Genomic DNA, 19,645 nt, shown 5'->3' on the forward strand with positions numbered 1-19,645 from the left:
TGCCAGCCCAGACGACCACTAGAGGTGTTAAAGTTGAAGATTACATTGAAGCCGTACGCGACGTAGCGCCTCTGGCGGCAAAAGCGCTTGCGGCTTCTGCTGATGACGGTGGCGACGGTGGATTGGTGTGCGGTGCTCTGCTGTCGCGGCTGCCGAAAGACTTCCGCCAGAATTTCATGTGCTGTACCGCCTTGCCAGGGACGACCTTTGACCCGCATTCAACACGCTGTTCGTACGTACGCCTCTGAGCACGCAGAGAGCCAATCATCTCGCTAGGTAGGCGGTATTTTGATAGCGCATAGCCTCTGCGTCTCCGCTGTAGCAGCCACGTCAGGTTTGCATGTTTACATGGCAACTGCGCTCCGCTGTCTTCGCCTTTAGCATTGTTTAGTGGCGCCGCAGTAATTAACACCACCTTTTTTTTCACGCAGTACGTCCAGGATCAAGACCGCCAGGTTTCAGGAGTAAATATTGCTTCGCCTAGCCGCTTGTCATGGAGGGGCAATACAATCTCCGAAGTCCAGGTGAGTTATTCGATTTTTTCCGGCTTTTCAAGCTACGTAATCACCTTGGCTTTTGGCTAAAAGCAACGCTTGCGATCAAAACACTTTGCAGCCGTGAAGCGGCTTATGCGAGAGGCCCAGGAGCTGCACGAAGCGACGGAAGAATATTTTGCGCAACCGCTAGACGTAAGGAAGGTTTTTGCCTGCTTCGGATAGTTTCGAGGCACGCCTTGTTGCTGAAAGTGATCGTTCGTTGTAGGACAACCTGTTTGAGTGGCATTTCACCGTTCGTGGACCACCGGAATCGGAGTTTGACGGAGGCATTTACCATGGCCGCGTTATTTTGCCACCAGACTATCCTATGAAGCCACCTAGCATCATACTTCTGACGGTAAGATCGCTCTCTACTGCGAGTATTGCGCCTTAACGGCTGTCATAACGGCTTGTAGCATAGCACATACTAATATTATCACCCGCGATCATACGATAACGGCAAAGCAGCTTATGAGAACAGTCGCCGAAATAACCAAGCAGCACTGATGACGTTCTCTCGTCCATTCGTTTGCTCTCAGTTACTGCGATGGAATTTCACCTTGTTCATCGAAACAGTCTCTTTACCTCTTTGAAGTCGTTAACAGTACTGACGTGATCATAGCGGTTTGTAGTCAGATTTGCTTTTCAGATCAGCTGTTGCTGCTAAGGTTATTCGCATGTATAGAACAGTTCACATTTAAGTGCTGTAATCTATGTTGAATAGAGCAGAATTCTGATGCCAGCCAGCAGTAACAAAATGCGGTAATAACAAGGCACTTTGGCTGTTTGTGTAGCTTGTGCGTCTATGTGTGTGCACTTATGACCTAGCATCATCCTGGAAACTCAACAGTCCAGGTCAGATGTTACATTCTTTACCCTGCATCTCACGAGTTTTATGCTCTAGACAATTGTGAGTAGTGTACCTTATCTGGTTCACCTGCTAAAAATGTCTATGAACATGCAATTAGCGTCATGTGTCGTGAAATCTAGCCATTTTCTATCTTTTTTATTAACTAAGTGTTTGCGTGCCCCCACAGGCATAATTGACATGCAGTGTTTAAAAGCAGTTTACCAGGACTTACAGGAAAAGGGTGCATCAAGGACAATGCTGGAACAGTGCGAGACTGCCAAAAGCAAGCAAACCATTGATATGCGATTTGCTCGCAACTTTTAATTTGTTTTTAATAAAAATATTACCCCGTTCAATTTAAGGATGTAATACACGATGTGCACATGCGAAAGCCACAAGTAGACTTGTAGGGCACTATCCAGCAGCAGCCACCTCTGTTGCTGTAGTTTTTGTTGAACGATTACCACTTCGACTCACAATAGTTCAAGCTTAACAGTGGCATCACGTAACTGACTGCAAGTGTATAAGTCGAAAACAACATCGGGCCGCTCATTGAATATGTATGGTATATAGCATGACTTTATGGATTCACCAAAATGGGTTCACAGTCTAGGGACAACATATCGAGCATTTTTTCATATTGGACTGATTTAACTCTTTCCAACTTAAAAAACACATTTCCAGAAATATCGTATTACTGTGATTTGTTTGAACAAGGTGTGAAAGGAAGGCGAACCGGAGGAGAGGAATACACTTTTTGAATTATCATACAACACTTTTAGCCATTTTTTTTAACATGTAACGCTTTCAGCCATGTTCTTGTGATAAAGTTTACCCTAATTATCAAAGAAACAGCACATGCCATACCCAAGCAGCGAATATCCTTGCACCTGAGGGTAGAGCAGCTAGTTTTTTCAATCAGGTGCAACTCAAGAACAAAGCACCTAATGTCCCTAAAGGAGTAACAATGGCTTCAACCTTTTCTTGCGATGTGGCTGTTGGCTGTCTTGCACCGACTAGCAGCTGTAGCCGGTGCAAGGCGGTTGAGTGCAACGTCATGACAATAGGTCAATGTCATCGGTTAGAGAACCTTCTTTGAGAGCAGTTTGCTTGCTTCATGTCTTTACTTGTGTCCAACTATACAGATATTTGCGGTTTAAACAGTGTAGTCTGCATGCTTCAAGTACAAGCTGCAAATTTCCAAATTCATTGTTGCTGCTTTGTAATGCCTACAAGGCATGCGGAGTACTGTTTCTAGAGCTTCAAACCTGGCTTTGTGTCACCGCAGCCTAATGGACGCTTTGAGACCAACAAAAAGATCTGTCTCAGTATCTCTGGCCACCACCCTGAATCCTGGCAGCCGTCATGGTCATGTGAGTGCATAATCATTTGTGTGTGTGTTGATAGGTAGAAATTTGTCTGCACTGCTGTGCAAGTTCATTCTAATTTTTATACTCCATTGATTTGGTTAGGTGGATAGTGTTGGTTGTTCTCCATAAATTATGTGCTAGTGTGTAATTATCATTGGTCCGAAACCACATAACAATTCACTATTTAGTCAAGTTTGACAGTAGTCTTGCTGTTGCTTTCAACTTGAACCCAGTGACAGTGTAGTGGCATCAGAAATGACCAGCTTGTTTCACCGACTATGAGAAATGCAATGAAAACAACTTTTTGAAGTTCTTTTGGGCCACTGTATTAATGACTTGGACGCATCCACTTCATTCTTTTAGAGTAGATTCAACAGCAGTGTATTCATGCACCTTCCATCGTGGCTTGGTAGCTTAGTGGCTATCACTTTCTGCTGCTTAGCCCTAGGTGGCAGGTTTCATCCCGACCGGAACAATTGTGTTTCGATGGAGGTGAAATGCAAAAACCTCTATGTACCGAGATTTTGATGCATGTTAAAAGAACCCCGGGAAGTCTGAATCCGTGACATTTAGTAGTGGGGTTTGTTCGAAAACTTCACTCACCAACGTTTGCCAGTCTTGTCCAGTGCTAACTAGTTTTCACCGTTGTGGTTCTTCTTGTGCCATGTTGCAGTGCGCACTGCTCTGCTGGCAATAATTGGTTTCATGCCAACTCATGGAAGCGGTGCAATTGGGTCCCTGGACTACAGTGCTCAAGAACGGAAGCAGCTTGCAAAAAAGTAAGTGCGTGCCTATTGGCTTGGGCCCACTGGCCTCTTATTTAAGGGGGGACACTGGTCTTGAAAAAAAAATTTTTATTAATGAAGTCACAGTTACGAAATCTTCAGGGAATATGTATTTTTGTGTGCTGATTCTAAATATGTCATCTAATTTCATGCAAAACAATTCCTTGGGCACTTATCCACTTTTTATGCTAGTATTTTGCTGAGAGTTTTGAAGAAAATTTGCTGCAGGAAACTCACTGAAATGCATGCCATTGGGTTCTCTTGACACCAAGGAATACAATAAGGGTGAAATTGTCTTCCTGGCTATCATAGAACTTAAGTTATAGAGTTTTGAAGTTGTCGCTTCAGAAATGGGAAGGAAAATGTGTATTCCTGTGTCTGAAGTTGCAGCGTCCGTACCCTATTACTCAAGTTCTATGAGAGCCAGGATGATATTTTTACCCTTATTGCATTCCTTGGTGTCAAGAGAACCCAATGGCATACACTTCAGCGAGTTTCCTGCAGCAAATTTTCTTCAGAACTCTCCACAAAATACTTGCATAAAAAGTGCATAAGTGCTCAAGGAATTGTTTTACACGAAATTAAATGACATATCTAGAATCAGCGCACAAAAATACATGTGCCCTGAAAATTTCATAACTGTGACTAAATTAATAAAATTTTCTTTTCAAGACCAGTGTCCCCCCTTAATGCATCCGTGCTGAGGTGCTCTGGTAATGTCTTGTTTTCTCTTCATGCTTGAAAAAAATTTCACCATCGTCATGCCATGTCTGAATCAACTGGATTGTGAACGATACAGTTGAAACAGGAACAGGAAAATCATAAGACTTCACTTCGAAGGCGTGAAAACCGCTGTATGAAAATGTTAATAACACCGCGGGTATTTTTTTTTCTCCAGCATTTAATTGTGTTTGCATTGCAGTTATCCTGTTTGCCCAATGTATTTAGGGGAATCCCCAAAGATGAGTTAATTCCCCACGCTGGGGGGATTCCCCTGAACATATTGGACTAGCACTTTTCCTGCTTCAAATTATCGATAAGTTCGACCTCACCCTGCTCTCTGCAAGCCATCCTGGTTAGCTTATTTGGTACAGTGACTGCCCAGGATAGGTGGTCGCTCGAAGTTCAACCCCTGACACGGACAAATTTTTTTTTAACTACGAAGAGTCTGTTGGAGCTGTATAACTTTCCTGTGCAGCTGCAGGGCTGCGCATGGGTGGATGCTAATGAGTATTTACTGCCTTATCTTGTTGGCGTTTCATGCCGACTGAACATATAGATGCATGGCAACACTTTTGCTGTGTATCGAATGTGAGGACTTGAAAGCTGAAGGATTGATTTCTTTTTTTACCGTAAACCCAACAAACGGGCCAGGGTAAATGAAGAGTATAGAGTGGATCTAAAAAAAAATGTTTCCTGAAACTGTCATCCTAGTTACCAAGTAAGTTTTGAGGCTGGCCAACTGAATCTGCCAGCTTTTATTGAGAGTCCTTCTGCTGTTAGCCCAAACCGTTAACTCAGAGTTTGGATGAGTCTCTTGGAGTGCACCTGTACTGTGTATGAGAAAAGTGTGTGTTATTCATTGCTAAGCCGACGAATCCATTACAAAGCAGCAGTTCTTGTGAGATTTCATAAAAATTGCTTTCTGGATTATTAAAACAGCGGGCTCACTTGGCTATACAATGGTTTTTCCCATTGCACAAGAGCACTGGTGTTTCTGAAGCCTATTTTGTCAAGACGAGAGTTGTCTACCATGTAGAAACGTGGAGCTGCCTTGTGCTTTCCATCTCATTCCTGCTAACAGCAGCAGTAAAAGAACAACAAAAAAAATTCTTTTGCTTTTTGTTTTAGGTCTCAGACCTGGACGTGCCCAAATTGTGGTCCTATAGCTAGGCTGCTCAAGGAGCGTTCACAGGAGCCACAGGACATCGCTGCTGACAAGGAAGCAAGGGAACAAGCCGCGCAGATCATGTTCAAGGTTAGGGCATGACTTCCGTTTCCAGTTGTGCTGTGTAGTGATATGTTCATGTGCCCAAATGCTGTCAACGCCTTAATCAAAAATATCATTTACGGCTACAGTGGAATGCAAGTGCACAGATGTGTGTGCACTTTTCTGAAGAATGGTATTCTTCATAGTGCATTGGTGACGCCCGCAGTTGGCCTCCAGAAAGCTTGTCTGTGAGTGTGTACGAGGGGGTACCCAAAAGAAACCGGACTTATTTTTGTTTGAACTTATTTGTTCACATTTTAAACACAGACCTTCGATCTCCTTCAAAGTATTCCCCACTTGCAATGATACGCTTGTCGAATCTTTCATTCCATTTTTCAAAACATTGTTTAAATTCATCTTTTGTGATGCTTGACAGTGCCTCCGTCGTTTTTTTCTTCACCTCAGCAACATCAGCGAAACGCTTTCCATTCACCTATTTTTTCATTCTAGGAAACAAAGAAAGTAGCACGGGGCAAGGTCGGGAGAGTATGAGGGTTGAGGAATAGGGGTCATGCCGTTTTTGGTCCAAAATTGTGGTAGAGACAGGGCTGTGTGAGCAGGGGCATTGCCATGATGGAAAAACCAGTCACCCGAACGCCACAAATCTGGCCGCTTCCACCGCACACTGTTGCCCAATCTTTTCAAAACATCCAAGTAGAAAGCCTGGCTAACTGTCTGACCCTGCGGAACAAATTCTCAATGGACGACTCCTCTCACGTCGAAAAAACAAATCAGCATTGTTTTGAGGTTTGGTTTCACCTGACGAGCTTTCTTGAGGCGAGGTGAATTTGAAGTTTTCCATTGGCATGATTGTTGCTTTGATTCAGGATTCGATTCAGGAACACTTGAGTTGTCCCCATAGCGCCGTCCTTGAACGTCTTTCTGAATATTTCAAGAGTTTCCGTTCAACTTTTTCCGAGCAAAAATCAGAATTTCACCGGCGCATGCTGTTCACGAAAATCAGCCATTGCAAAAACGACATTCATACAAAACAGTCGTCACTCTAAAACTCTGCCTAGACTAGTCTGACCTGCTTCAACGACGGCACTCAGCTTACTGACTCTGGAATGTTCGTTATATGCGCTCCTAGTGGCAAAACGCGGTACCACAGAAGCTTTGCCGACCAAAAAATTTAGTCCGATTTCTTTTGGGTACCCCCTCGTACAGTGGCCACTTGTTTCTGTAGGCATTGTTACTAATGGCCAGCAAAAGCACTGATGCACAGTGCTTGCTTTGTCGTGATACCTGCAGCAAGCGTGTCTTGACACTTCCTACCTCTGAAAGAGTACCCCCGCAGACAGAACACAAAACATAAATCTGATATCAGACTCGTCACTTTGTAATTATCACTGGAAAAGGCAATGTGCCTCTCTGGTTGGTGCCTGAAGCAAGCAACAATTGGAGGTTCAGTTGACTTGAACCAATTTGAAGGCGATTACTCCACGCTTAACCTGCTCAGGTTTAGTGTGCTCCAACTTAGTTTATCTGCACAGTCATTTTTATTGTTGAGCAAGTTACCATCACACTAAGAAAAGTTTATCGGTCCTGTTTAGCTGGAACGGAAGCGATTACCTCAGATCGTGTTAGACTACACTTGCATTTGCAATCGTGTTTGATTTCGTACCTGCAGCCTCAGCCACAGAGTGCAATACATGCTATCATTTGGACCCTGAAGAGAGCCTAATTGCATCTGGCAGCACCAAGAAGTTGTCAGGATACTAGTATTGTGTTCTAGACTGTCACACTAGTAACTAGTTCGTGTTTCTTCAGCCTGTGGCAGCTATTTCCAAGTCCAGCATCGTTGGAAGTGTTCCACTGGAGTCATAATGTTGCGGATAGGCTAAATTTTTGCTGCAGGGATAAGAAAGCTGCGTATGCTGCTACAGTCTGTAATCCTGGTACCCGTGCAGGTTTTATATATATTTTTCCATCAAGGCACCAAGGCATTAGAGGGGAGGGACAGAAGTTCCAATTTAGTAGTACGCAAAAATGTAGCCTAATGAATGCTGTGCAGCACTGAAGTAACGCATAAAAACTGCAGCTACAATATCACACAGCGTTTGATGAGGTTCCCGTTGTGTGCTGTGCAGGATGCCAGTGAGCGGTCCAATGTGCCTGGAACAGGCGAAAAAAACAAATCACCCGAGGAGAAAGCACCGTCGACACCGTCGACACTCAGCGACACCAGTGGCGCAACACAGCCACCAACTACAACTGCTGCTGCTGCTGCTACTACTACTACCACAAACTCCAGCAAGACAGCAGTTGCTGCAAGTGGTAACACTACCGCCAGTGAGCCTTCTTCGCAGAGTGCTGTGTCTGCTCAGAGTGGAGGCAACACAGCCGAAGACACACCAGAGGTTGTCAAGCGTCGCCTCGCAGCAGCACGGATCTTGGCCCAGCGTGCCGAGCGACTAGCCCAGCAGCAGCAGCCTCTAGCAGTGGCTGCTGAGGAGAACGTCGTGGGTGCGGGAAACCGAGCGATGAGCGCAAGTTCAGGAAACAACGTGCGCCTGGCATATAATGCGGCCATCTGGCTTGTGGGCAGTGCCTTCGTGGGCCTGCTCATACGGCGCGTCTTCTTCCTGTGATCGCTAGACGTCGAGGTGTCAGTGGTGGTTTGAACATGAACGAGTCTGCCGATTCCATGTGTGCCAGTGATCTTTGATGCAAGTGTGCAGTGGTGGCATGAACTAGTTGGGTGGCGATGCAATGGACTCATGTTGTGAAATTGACTGGCATGTGTGCAGCGATCATCATTGTTCATTTCAGAAAACAAAAAAAAAAAAGAGGAGGAATAGAAGAAGTGACTGTAGTGGCGATTTGCCCACTGTTGGTCACTGCACTATGGCGAGGTGACTCTTGACTAAGAGTGGCCAGGTGACCTCCCATGGGATGCTGTGTTGTTCAAAATTCCTCATCGGAAGCTTTGTAGGTGGCTGATGTACAGTGTAGTAAAGAAATGAGCTAACTAAAATGTTGCTGCTCTAGGTAATAGGCACTGCAGAGAAGCTTCACCCTAGATTACAACCAAGAAAGAAACATTGTATCAGAGTAAAGGCTCTCTGGTAACCTGCATGTCTTGCTGAGTTGTGCAAGAATTTAGCATGCAGGAGTAAACTTTTAGCAAATGAAAGTAGGCGTAATCTCTCAAGCAACAAGTTGGGAAGTAGTCACGAAAAGTGGATTTAGCACCAGCATACTGCGAGCGATTCATCCAGTTTCCTTCCCACGCAAGCACTACTAGATTTGCTCAAATGTGTAGTTTAACTGGAATGGCAATGGCAAAGTCGATGCACTTTGGGCTATCTTTGACCGTTCTCACAATAACAACAAAAAAGAAAATCGGGCAGTTGCAAAGCTGAGTTGAAGTGCAGGAATTGTGGGTTCGTTAGCAGAGGACACAGGGGACATGCATCTCCAGAAGCCGCACACCATTCCACTAAAGTACTGACAGTTTATCGGGAGAGCTGGTTTCACAAAATTACCAAAGGTAAACAATGTTAGTCTGGGGCAAATCAACTTGAAACAGAGCAACAACAAAAACCTATCGTTAGCAGGCGGCTCTACGTAGACATGAGAACATGAACCAACTATCTACAAGATAAACACCAGCACTCTTGTGCTGGTGTTTATCTCATTATATCCACAACGCTTGTGGAGGCACATCTGAAAAACAGCCACAGGCACAAAGTGTTGTTGAAAATTTTGTCACACTAGAAAGTGCTTGGACAAAGATCATAGGAATGATGCAACAAGGTGTAACGGAGGCACAGCCCTCAGCTTCTTTAACGTTTCTATTACACTGATCCAGGTATACACATCTGCGCTTTCATTCTAACAGTATTGATCTCGTTATTGATTCATGTTCTTATAGCCGCTTTGTGCAACAGGTAGTTTTTTGGGCCATCATTTGGTCATTTCAGGTCACTGTGTCCATGACTGTGCATGGGTACTTGGGTGCAGTGCATGGGGGATGTTCTTTTCTCTGTGTGTGGATTTTTGCAAAGCACTTGAATCCTGATCACCTGCACTATTCGTGCTTGGAACTGTTGAACCATAGGAAACCTGCAGAGTATAAGGTGGCTTGCCATGTTCTGCTTTTTGCCATTTGCTTGAACTGCAGTATAAGTGTAGCTTTGTTACCTACCTCTGCATGAGTAAACTGAGCATTTTTTTTAACATGCTTCACCCTTTTATTGACATCATGAGTTCAGCATGTGCCTCGACGGCCGAAGACATGGCATGAAGAAGGACGTGTCTTGATGAAGTTGTCTCCATTTTGAAGTTTTTGTTGCATTCTTACAAAGATGAAATTATTTTATGAAGTTATTTTTGTACCCACAGCCATTTTCACAGTGTTAGAGATGAACCTTAGCTCAAAAGATGCTTTAAATAAATATCCCAGAAATGTACTTGATTATAGTTGCCTACCTCAGTTTGATCATTTCACATAACTGTGAATTCCTGGAGGTCCTGTTTTGGGCAAGAAGCTCTGTACTCTAGTGTAATGGAGAAGCATGTATTTTTGCCGGTATTTGACACACACGAAATAAAGCACTTTCTTCGAATTTCTAAGCATTGCAAACTCTGGTTTTACAACCAAAAATTCAACGAAATGAGCAGCAGACACAGAACCACCAAAACAGCGGTACGCTCCACGTACATTCTCGCAATAGCAAAACGACACCCCATGCAAGTACGGGGAGCTGCAGCCGAGAAAACACCAAACAGCAAACGGAGACGAAAGCCAGATGGCCACGCCACAGTGGCTCGCCGGAGAGTTGCAACGGGCAGAATGAAGACGCCATCGGCACTCTAGACACCACCATGCCTCTTCCCTTGGCAAGCCCAAAAGTGGGCCCACTTTGCGTCTTGTGGCTTCTTCTACTATGTTTTTTGCCAGTTGAACCAAATGTTACGGTCAATCCAGCACCCAGTTTCCACAGTGCCAGCTCCCACACATCAGGTAAGAATGGTTAAGTGGCATTACCTACCATTATCACAAACAGCTTCTCAGGAAACTTTTTTTTTGTGTGTGTGTGGGTGTTGCAACACTAATCCTTCACAGATGTGTTAGTTTTCACAAGTTCTAAAGCTGCTTCATGCAACTAAAGAAGTTGCCTTTTTTGTGTTTAGGAAGCTATTTGTAGCCCACTAATTTCTCTGTAATAGTTTTGATACGAAGGAAGAAAACATTACATGGAAGTTGTACTTTAGATTTAGCCGCACGAACTACAGTAGTAGTTGACTTGTGCTGCTTCTGCAAGGTACTTGAAATCTTGAAGGAAGTCAAGCGAGTGTTGTATACCTCTAGGCAGAAGACAATAAACCCAAGGCACAGTAAACCTGGCAGTGTAACAGCCTTGGAGAGTTTGGTGTAAATTGTACATTCATATATTTTAGAGGGAAAACCTGGAAAGGATGGCAAGTACAACAGTTAACGTGATAAATGTCACCTAGCTCTTGAAAAGCTACCAGGCTGCAGCACAATATTTCAAACCTTGTAGCAAAGAATGACCAAGTACGTATCTCATAATCTTAAAATCGCAAATAAGAAAGTTTACAGAGAATTGCCCACCAGTCACTGCAGCTAAGAAGTGATACATTTTAATCAGCAGTTTGGCACATAACATCAGTATGCTCTGCAAGTGAGGTTAGTTTATTTGCCTCGGATGCTGACTGGCGCAGTCTAGCTGGGTGTAGCACAAAGCTGGAAAAGCAATGCCATAGCACAGTTGGGCACGTTTCCGCAGGCAGAGATTGGCCAGTTTTGGAAACACTCCTGGAACAAGGACTGCTCCAGCTACCACAGCTCCTGAGGGACCAGGCAACTCGTTCTCGGGAGTTGTGGCGAGTTCTCGACCAACGTCTTCAACAACAGCTTGATGCCATGGAGGCACGCCTAGCCCTACGCTTAGAAAGTCTCAAAGGAGATGTCACAAAGGTAAGCTACACCAGTGTCAAGCTTAGGTTTATGGCAAGTATAATGTGAAAAAAAAAAAACACAGATCAGAGTGTGGCATCCAGCTTTTCCCACCTTCACAGATGAAGCTGTTCTGAACTCTCTCTTGACACGTGCACAGCTTTCAGTCTGCTACATACCATCCCTCTTCACTGTATATGCATAATATAAACCAGCACAATGTTGCCTGCTTCTTTGTACACTACTTTTCGCGGTTATCCGGCCATAAAAGCTTTGAGATCAATTTAACACCTGCGTGGCATAACAGTCAAAGGCAATGGTGGAAAGATCAGCATGTGCACGACAAGCGAATCATGAGGACATCTTGGCTCGATGCAAAGAAATGAGAATTTTGTCACAACTTCTCTTTTCTTAACATACCCATTGAGCTTGGGTGAACGAGAACCCATAGATATTGCGCATTATTTCAAAGCTACTAATGCCTTTAGTTTTGAAGTAATTAGTTACTTAGCTATAAAGCACTGAATTCTGGTGCGGGACTGAAGAGTTCGGCACATAACTCTTCTTAGCAAGTATGGCAGACTTCTCAATAGCCAGACCTTCTCAAAAAAGATCCCGGTGAATTTTTTTGCACCTTTAGGTGTGTTTTTTTAATGCAAGTAGTAGCAGAGAGCCTCAGGATCACTGTTACAGCTGAATACTCGGGGCTCAGTAGCAGTGAGACATCCAATTCGTTACCATCAAACCAGAGCCTTGCTGTGCACGAACTGCTACGAGAGGATGTTGGACAACTTCAGCGTGGGCAAGCCACATGTCATCATCAGCAGAGGTGTCCCAGTGAGCAGGGTGTGCGTCGTGGCCTCAGCAGCATGCAGGCAACCTTCACGCAGCTACAGCAGAACATCACGGAGCTGCTTCAGGATGTGAGGCACGTACATGTCCCAACTAGAAGCCACAGTTCATTGCAATACATGCGCAGTTTCTTTCTTTTCCTGTTCTACTCAATATAAGATGCACTGCAACTTCCTACAGGGATATGCTACTACTTCAACGAAACCCGAGGTTTCATAAATGCAGAGCACCAAACTGAAATTCTAGACTCCTCATGTGGGGCTGCAGCAAATCAGGGGGAAAAAAAAAGAGTAACTAAAAGAATAACAAAAGTTAAAAGAGAGTAAAAAAAGTAAAAGTAAGCAGCACAGTAAAAAATTAGCAGAAAGCAGCACAGTAAAGAATTAGCGGAAAGTGAGTGCTTTGTTGCTTACGGAAAAAAAAAAACCTGATAAACTTTCCCATGCAACACCAATCTTTTGGTTTTATATGACATCAATGTACTGTGCAGAGATAATGCCACCCTTGAGACTGAAAGTGTCTTCTTAAATTAACAGGCACATACGCAACCACAGCTACTTGGCAGCAACACACAAGCAGCTCTTGGACGCAGTGAGCCATTTGGAACAGTCATTTAGCCATGTTCAAGTGACCTGTACAAGTCGGGCAGAGACTACAAGCACACCATTGCCCCTAGATTGCTGGGACATACTGCAAGATGGCCACAACACGTCGGGAGTTTACCGTGTCCAGCCGTCAGGGTCCCCAGAACCCCTGGTGGTTTACTGTGACATGGACACTGACGGAGGAGGTTGGACGGTGGGTGCTGACTCCACAGAGAGTTTTTCAAATAGCTCAACTGCTTAACTCGGCCACTGCTGAATGACAAGCGCACTTTCTTTCTTGGTTAGCAGACGAGAGATCTGCTATTCGAAATAAATGTGTTGATGAAAACTGCTGACAGTGTGCTCTGTTCAGACGAGCACACCAATCAAGAGGCAATCAAGGGCTACACCATGTTTCTTGGTGCTCTGAAGGTCATCATAAAATGCATTGCAATAAGGAAGTGGATGATTTCACACGATTTCTATTCTTAGGCTGATTGGCAGGCGACCTGCCCTGATGCTGGAGAGTAAACTAGCATGGAGTGTTTTCTTTGATACTCTACAACACTACCAAACAAATGCAGGTTGTACAGCGGAGGCTCGATGGAAGCATGGATTTTCAAAAAGGTTGGAAAGACTACAAGCATGGGTTTGGCAACATTGCGGGAGAATTCTGGCTGGGTGAGTTTGGACCTAGAGTTCACCAAGGTGCAACCCAGGAGGTGACAGCTATTTCCTCGCTGTCGCAGGAAATAGTCGTAGCCACCAGCTGACAACTCAGAGGCTATGCCAAGTCAGAGTAGACATAGAAGATTTCGAAGGACAGCAAGTACATGCCACGTATGCTTACTTTGCAATCGGAAATGAACAAGAAAAGTTTGTACTCAAGCTACTGGGAAAATTCGACGGTGGAGACGCCGGTAAGTGAACCAACCATCCATTCCACAAGTCTTACACCTTGCATATTTCCAAAAGTTCTGATAGAGATTGCTTGCTACAAGTAACAGCAGCAGCATAAAGATGGTTAATAAAAACAATGCCACTATAAATTACTTAGCCAAGGTTTCAGGAAGGAGTTTAATACTACTACCACAGCCACTATAAAACTATAGTTAACTGTAGGAAGCTGCATGAACATTTTAACTCGAAGCCCACCTTTCCCTACTCCCTTTTTCTATAGAAAGTCACATTCTTAACGAACAAAGCCTGAGAAGTGCCTTACTTCAAAAGGCACAGCATCATGGGGCCATTTCCAGTTATCAACAATGTGGCGACATTTTCTACTTGATATTACTTGGTTCTCACATCTTCCAAGGGAAAGCTGAGGCTACATGAATACACTGCAATGCCTGCTAGTCTATTCAGGTCCTTCAGAGTCCCAGCATTTTAAAACAAGGACAAGGATATGCAAGCCTGAAGACATGACTGTGGCTAAGAAGAATGTTTTGGAAGACAAGCAGTTAACATTCTCTCCTGTTCTGCAGGAAAGCCTGTTAGGGGCTAGCAAATTTTTTTTAATTTCTTGATATATTTACATGAAATATTTTGAGCATATCAGTAATTTTATGAGCACTCTCGCAAAAATTTTATCGTTATATCCACAGAAAATTTTCTAATACAGTAGAAGCCCGCTGTTATGGTCCGGGGTGCTGCATTTTCGCGGCTGCTAAGTTTTCATGAGCCAGTCCGGTCACTACGAATTCGGCTGCCATGCAAATTTGCAAGCTTTTCTGCATGCTATGTTGCAAATGTCACTTCGCGACAGTAGTCTATCCAGTGGCGACATTTTTACAGCCTACGTATAGCACACGCCAACGGCAGACCGGCCAAAGCAGCACTTGTCCGACATCTTGTTCAAACGCTTCAGGTGAGCTGTACCCATGCAGACGCCGAGCATAACTAAGGGCGGTGTGAATCCCGTTGCAGTTGTTGCCGCAGTTTCATCGCTGCTGCGGTGCTAGCGCAACCGACCGATGTCACCATGATGAAACAATGCTGCTCACGCAGCGCTGTATGGGGTGTAGTTGACCAGGCTGGCTCCGACATGTTTCTGTCATCCGTATGCTCCCTGTTGTCTACAGCTTCAAGGTGCACTGAAGAGGATTCTGAACATGTCTTTTTGCCGCGGGAACTCGATCCACACGTTCCTAGCATTCTTAGAAACAGTGACTTATTGCCCTGTGTGGCCGATTTCCCCAATTAAAACGAATTAACGTCCGGCTCCCGCCTTTCTTTTTTAATTCTGCCTCGTACGGTGGGCGGAGTCGACCAACGCGTGGAGCGCCTTTCACCCAGTCCCGTGGAGGCTTTGCTTTCACTTTATTTTGTTTTTAGGTTTCCATGAATAAATAGTTTCATTCGCAGATAATATAGCCCCAAAATAAGCCCGAAGAAATAAAAATATGCGCGGACTATTTGCTACTACGGACTACTACGTATTACTCCGCCGATGGCAGATCGGCAAGCCGCCATGGGACTGGGTAAAAGGCGCTCCACGCGTTGGTCGACTCCGCCCACCGTACGAGGCAGAATTAAAAAAAAAAAAGGCGGGAGCCGGACGTTAATCCGATTTAATTGGGGAAATCGGCCTCGCAGGGCAGTAAATCGCGGTTTCTAAGAAAGCTCGGAACGTGCAGATCGAGTTCCCGTGGCAAAAAGACAAGTTCAGATTCCTCTTCAGTGCACCTTTAAGAACCCTTTCTAGATTCCAATAGACAAGGCATGTGTTGCCACACAGGATTGTGCCATGTAAAAAGCATGAAAGCGTGCACACGTGCCAAAATTTCGCTCGCTTTGTGCACCTGCTTTCTTCACTGCTGCCACCTTCCTTCCTCGAACGGATGCTCAGGTATATGGAGAGTCATCACAGTACGCTAAGGAAAGTTTGTACATGCGAAAGGTTACGAGAATCACAAAGCCCTGCAAATTCCAAAGACTGTAAGTAAAAAAATACGGTAGACGACGATGTTTTTTCAAGTGCACATCCCGGCTGCTAAGTTTTTTTTATCGCAGCCCAATAAAAAACCTCATAGCTGGGTTCTATTGTGCACATTTTTCCTCAGAATCTTGCGAAAAGGCTGCAGAGTAAATAAATATGGCAGAAGGCTGGTTCAACAATCACTGTGTTCTAACTAGAGTGCTACAGGCCAAGACATTCAGAAAGCACAAATTTTGCCAATATTGGTTTTGGTTTTGAATTTTTAAGATGCAGTGTTCATTGACATATCCAGAGTGAGAAATATCATACAAGAAATTTAAAATTTACAAATTTGAAAAAGAAAGCATATCTTGGCCCACACTACGATCCTAGGAGTGCAAAAAAACAAATTGGGTCAAAATAGACAACGCAGTCGCGAAGAAATCTGCTCCGCAAGGTGAACATCCAGAAAACCATAACAGAGAAAAATGGCCATTGCTCGAATGCTCCCGCACAACGCTGAGCCGCTGCGGTTCACAAAAAAATTTTTTTGCTGTACTTCCTGGTTGATTTCAGCGTTGCCCGGACAGCACAAAAAATGAGGCATACAAGCAAATACAGTAATTTTCAAAAAAAATCATTTGGCTTTTTTTCTTGTCAACCAAACACGATGCTAATTGCAAAATAAAATTGTAACTGGAATAATTCAATGCTTCTGAGTTGGTTTATAACGTGAAACATTAAAATGTTCACTTCGTTTACTGCTGCGATTGGTTAGCGGAGTAATGCAACATCCTGCAAGCCATAGGCTGTTGTCACCAGCTGATGCTGCACATCATGCAACATCATGCACATCATGCAGGGGACGGCCTGAGCGCTCATGCTGCAATGCCATTCTCTACGTGGGATGTGGACAACGACCAATGGAGTGACGGAAGCTGTGCTAGGGACCACCACGGAGCATGGTGGTACAACCAGTGTGGCACTAGCAGCCTCAACGGAGATTACATGCAGGTGGGAACTCCCTGCCTTTTCATTCTGCTGATGAGCTTTCAACGTTGAACAAGTGCACACTTCTTGAATGGGAACAATGGGCAGCCTGTCATTATATGTGGAATCTAACTAGCTAGCTTCTGGCCCAGTGGACTCATGCCAACAGGTCTGAAATACAAGGAAACTCTGGCCGCATCAGTGGTTAATGGAGTCCGTTCATAACTGAATAGCATTGCCGTGTCCATTGCTGCCCTGGCAACTATGCATATCACGACAACGCCACAAAACTGGCAGGCAGCACAGGAATGAATGAAATGCGCCAAGAAAACTTAGTCGAGGTAAATGTGCGAAAAAAGCAGTCGAAGAAAGTGCTGGAGTAACAGCACTGGATATTCTTGGAAATAGCTTCTGCAGTTTATCACTTCTGAGGTCCTGCAAGCTGTTGTCAGGAAAAAAAAGAAGTCATGCGAAATTTCAATGCGTCTGCTACTTTAATATTTAGGTGGGCTGGACACGATATACCATCCAATGCCTCTCAAGATTTGTTGGCATGAGTAATAGTACTTCAAATTTTGTCCAAGAGACATGAGAACACACCAGTTTGACTTGCCCACTACAGAGTTTTTGTTTTTACCAATTGAAAGGCGAGGTGAGCGTAATGCGTACATCAAGACAGCCGCAACAAAGGCTACATATGAGGTTTCCTCACAATCCTGTTATAATGTCAAAAAGAAGTCAAAGCGTACAAACTTTTTAGCCACGAAATCTCCAAGTGTCCCAAATGCCTTCTTTCTAAGACGTACTGTTGCACCTTGTTCAAGCTGAACTTTAGGAAAACTGCTTTCCAGTCCTTGCAAAGTTTCACTACCGGTGAATATAGCACAACGGCTAGCTCTATTCTATTTTTTGATGAAGTACTTCTCTTTGTTCTCTCCCAAACGCAACCGAGTTCTTGAGGATACCCTTTAAAATTGCAGGGACCTGGCCAGCTGCAGCTACAAGCTCCCTATTGGCTGCCCTGGCCTTCGGTGCTACGAACCTCATCAATCAAGCTGCGGCCGGTGCACAGACAGCTCAATAGACCACAGCAGACCCTGAAAACTGCAAATGCGCAAGAAGAACCTAACTCCAATGAGGGCCTTTAACAATAAGGCTAAGGCCAATGCGTGAAGCATCTGCAAACCAATTAATATTTTTAATTGCAATCCAGTCTTTAAAAAGACTTGCTACTGCTGAATCTATGCTGTATGAACTTGTTACCTAGACAGTTTTGCATGCGTATTTGTGTATTCCCCCTTACGTAACACCTCCTTAGGAAGCATGCAAGGTAAATAAACAAGAAAATGCTCCACATTCGGTATTAACTTTAATTAAAGAACTCTCCACATCAAATTTTTGCTTGCGTGTTTTCTTCTTTCAAATGATGCATTAGACATTAATATACTTGGATCATTCCATGACCTTTGCCTATGACAGCTAAATAATTTGCAATTGAAGTTTTCACTGAAACTGTTTTGGTTTTGGTTTCAACAACTGAATGATGGCTATGACATGTAGTTGGTTTCAAGTGTTGCAGTGAATTAAAACAATGTATCATCATTTGTATCTGCTTCAGACTCCGCATACATTACAATGCACATTTGTATTTTACAGAACTCTTAAAAAAAAAAAAGCATCACTCCTGCAGCCTAAGTGCCACTGGAATTCAGAAAGCACTCATGTAGTAAGCTTTTCAACAACTGTGAAACGATTGGGGCACTCTGAGCAGCCTCCCAAGTTGGACGATTTGTCTAAACCAAATTTCTGCTCCCAGTGCCCTAACAGCTCCCAAGTCTATCGTGCTTTCCCATAAGATATCTTGCAATTTTGATTCACACATTCTGTCGTTGCATGTTTACGTATGCCCTGAGGCTAGTAGCAGAGAGCATGGAGAAAACTCATCAGGGAAGAACTGTCGCACCTATGGCTGCCAGGTTTTGTGGATACATTCACAGGACCACCGAGGAACCCACTTATAATGGCTGGACATATAACGAACGCTCACTTATTACAAACGGGCGCAGGTTATTGTCAAAATATGCATAAGGGCAACGGCAACTCGTCACAGATACAATGAACAACTTTGGCCACACCATTCTGTTATAGTAAATGAGGAGGCGCCGTAAACTCACCCAGGTTGAAGAGATCAAAGAGCACCTCTCAACCTTCACGACACCGCCCCGGAAAGAACATGTCGACTTAAAATTGCAATAAAAAGGTTGGCATTGAAACAGTAAGTAACTGCCATCCAAGCCCTACCTATCTAACTGATCGCCTATGAGGACAATCATTGCCTGCGTGCTCACTGGCAATGCACGAGTACTTTGGCACATCATCTCTGAGTCATAGCAGTATACCCACGTCTCATCTGCATTAATAATGGTCTTCTACCTGTCTTCACCTTTCCCTTCTAAGCACCGCTTCCACCCGAGACAAACGCCTACACGGTTTTCTTTCTGGACTGGTGTAAGCAGGCGGGGGATCCACTGCATACTGACATGGAAAGATGTTCTTTCAGAATTTTGTGGTGCTTCCTACTGAAATCTCAATGAAATAGGCAAGCTGTATGACAGTAAGGCATCCATCAGTTTTGATCATTGCAGCAACTGTTCTGATGGTTTCCACAGACAAGGCTGCAAGAGGGGCACCATCCCCTCCTTGCAATTCAGGTTCATCCCTGCCCTCTTTGAAGTCCTTCAACCACCAAAAAAAGTTGCACGAGACGTGACATCCTCACCAAATGCACGAGTCAGATCGGCCATGTTTCTGTGGCTGCTTTGTTAGGACTTGCACAAAACTTGCT

At 44.3% G+C, this 19,645-nt stretch overlaps 2 protein-coding genes across 4 annotated transcripts; both read left to right on the plus strand.

The window, feature by feature from the left end:
• The first annotated feature begins 79 nt into the window (after nt 1-79).
• On the plus strand, nt 80-9,946 carry LOC149358855 (ubiquitin-conjugating enzyme E2 J1-like). Of its 3 annotated transcripts, none has more exons than XM_089571020.1 (8): nt 80-232; nt 432-524; nt 616-689; nt 763-894; nt 2,675-2,759; nt 3,430-3,535; nt 5,393-5,519; nt 7,622-9,946. In XM_089571020.1, exons 2-8 carry the CDS (start codon nt 494-496, stop codon nt 8,120-8,122), a joined length of 1,056 nt encoding a protein of 351 aa, XP_089427146.1. In that variant the 5' UTR covers nt 80-232; nt 432-493; the 3' UTR covers nt 8,123-9,946. The 3 variants fall into 3 exon arrangements, with proteins under 3 accessions (XP_089427146.1, XP_089427147.1, XP_089427145.1); XM_089571021.1 differs by having other exon boundaries at nt 91-334; XM_089571019.1 differs by having other exon boundaries at nt 91-276.
• A 317-nt stretch (nt 9,947-10,263) lies between these two features.
• LOC149358856 (fibrinogen beta chain-like) lies at nt 10,264-18,063 on the plus strand. Its single transcript, XM_089571023.1, has 8 exons — nt 10,264-10,500; nt 11,288-11,478; nt 12,207-12,385; nt 12,846-13,107; nt 13,478-13,574; nt 13,643-13,813; nt 16,673-16,824; nt 17,781-18,063. Exons 1-8 carry the CDS (start codon nt 10,362-10,364, stop codon nt 17,946-17,948), a joined length of 1,359 nt encoding a protein of 452 aa, XP_089427149.1. The 5' UTR covers nt 10,264-10,361; the 3' UTR covers nt 17,949-18,063.
• The last annotated feature ends 1,582 nt before the right edge of the window (nt 18,064-19,645 follow it).

This window comes from Amblyomma mixtum, chromosome 2 (genome assembly GCF_055824585.1).
Source record: "Amblyomma mixtum isolate Tamu chromosome 2, ASM5582458v1, whole genome shotgun sequence".
Classification (NCBI taxonomy): Eukaryota; Metazoa; Arthropoda; class Arachnida; order Ixodida; family Ixodidae; genus Amblyomma; species Amblyomma mixtum.

Bases quoted from the DNA above. Each gene is read 5' to 3' on its own strand.
- LOC149358855 (XM_089571020.1), top strand. From the start codon at position 494: ATGGAGGGGCAATACAATCTCCGAAGTCCAG. The intron at 690-762 runs GTAAGGAAGGTT...CGTTCGTTGTAG, and splicing joins ATTTTGCGCAACCGCTAGAC to GACAACCTGTTTGAGTGGCA. The intron at 895-2,674 runs GTAAGATCGCTC...GTGTCACCGCAG, and splicing joins CTAGCATCATACTTCTGACG to CCTAATGGACGCTTTGAGAC.
- LOC149358856 (XM_089571023.1), top strand. From the start codon at position 10,362: ATGCCTCTTCCCTTGGCAAGCCCAAAAGTGGGCCCACTTTGCGTCTTG. The intron at 10,501-11,287 runs GTAAGAATGGTT...ACGTTTCCGCAG, and splicing joins TGCCAGCTCCCACACATCAG to GCAGAGATTGGCCAGTTTTG. The intron at 11,479-12,206 runs GTAAGCTACACC...CCATCAAACCAG, and splicing joins TCAAAGGAGATGTCACAAAG to AGCCTTGCTGTGCACGAACT.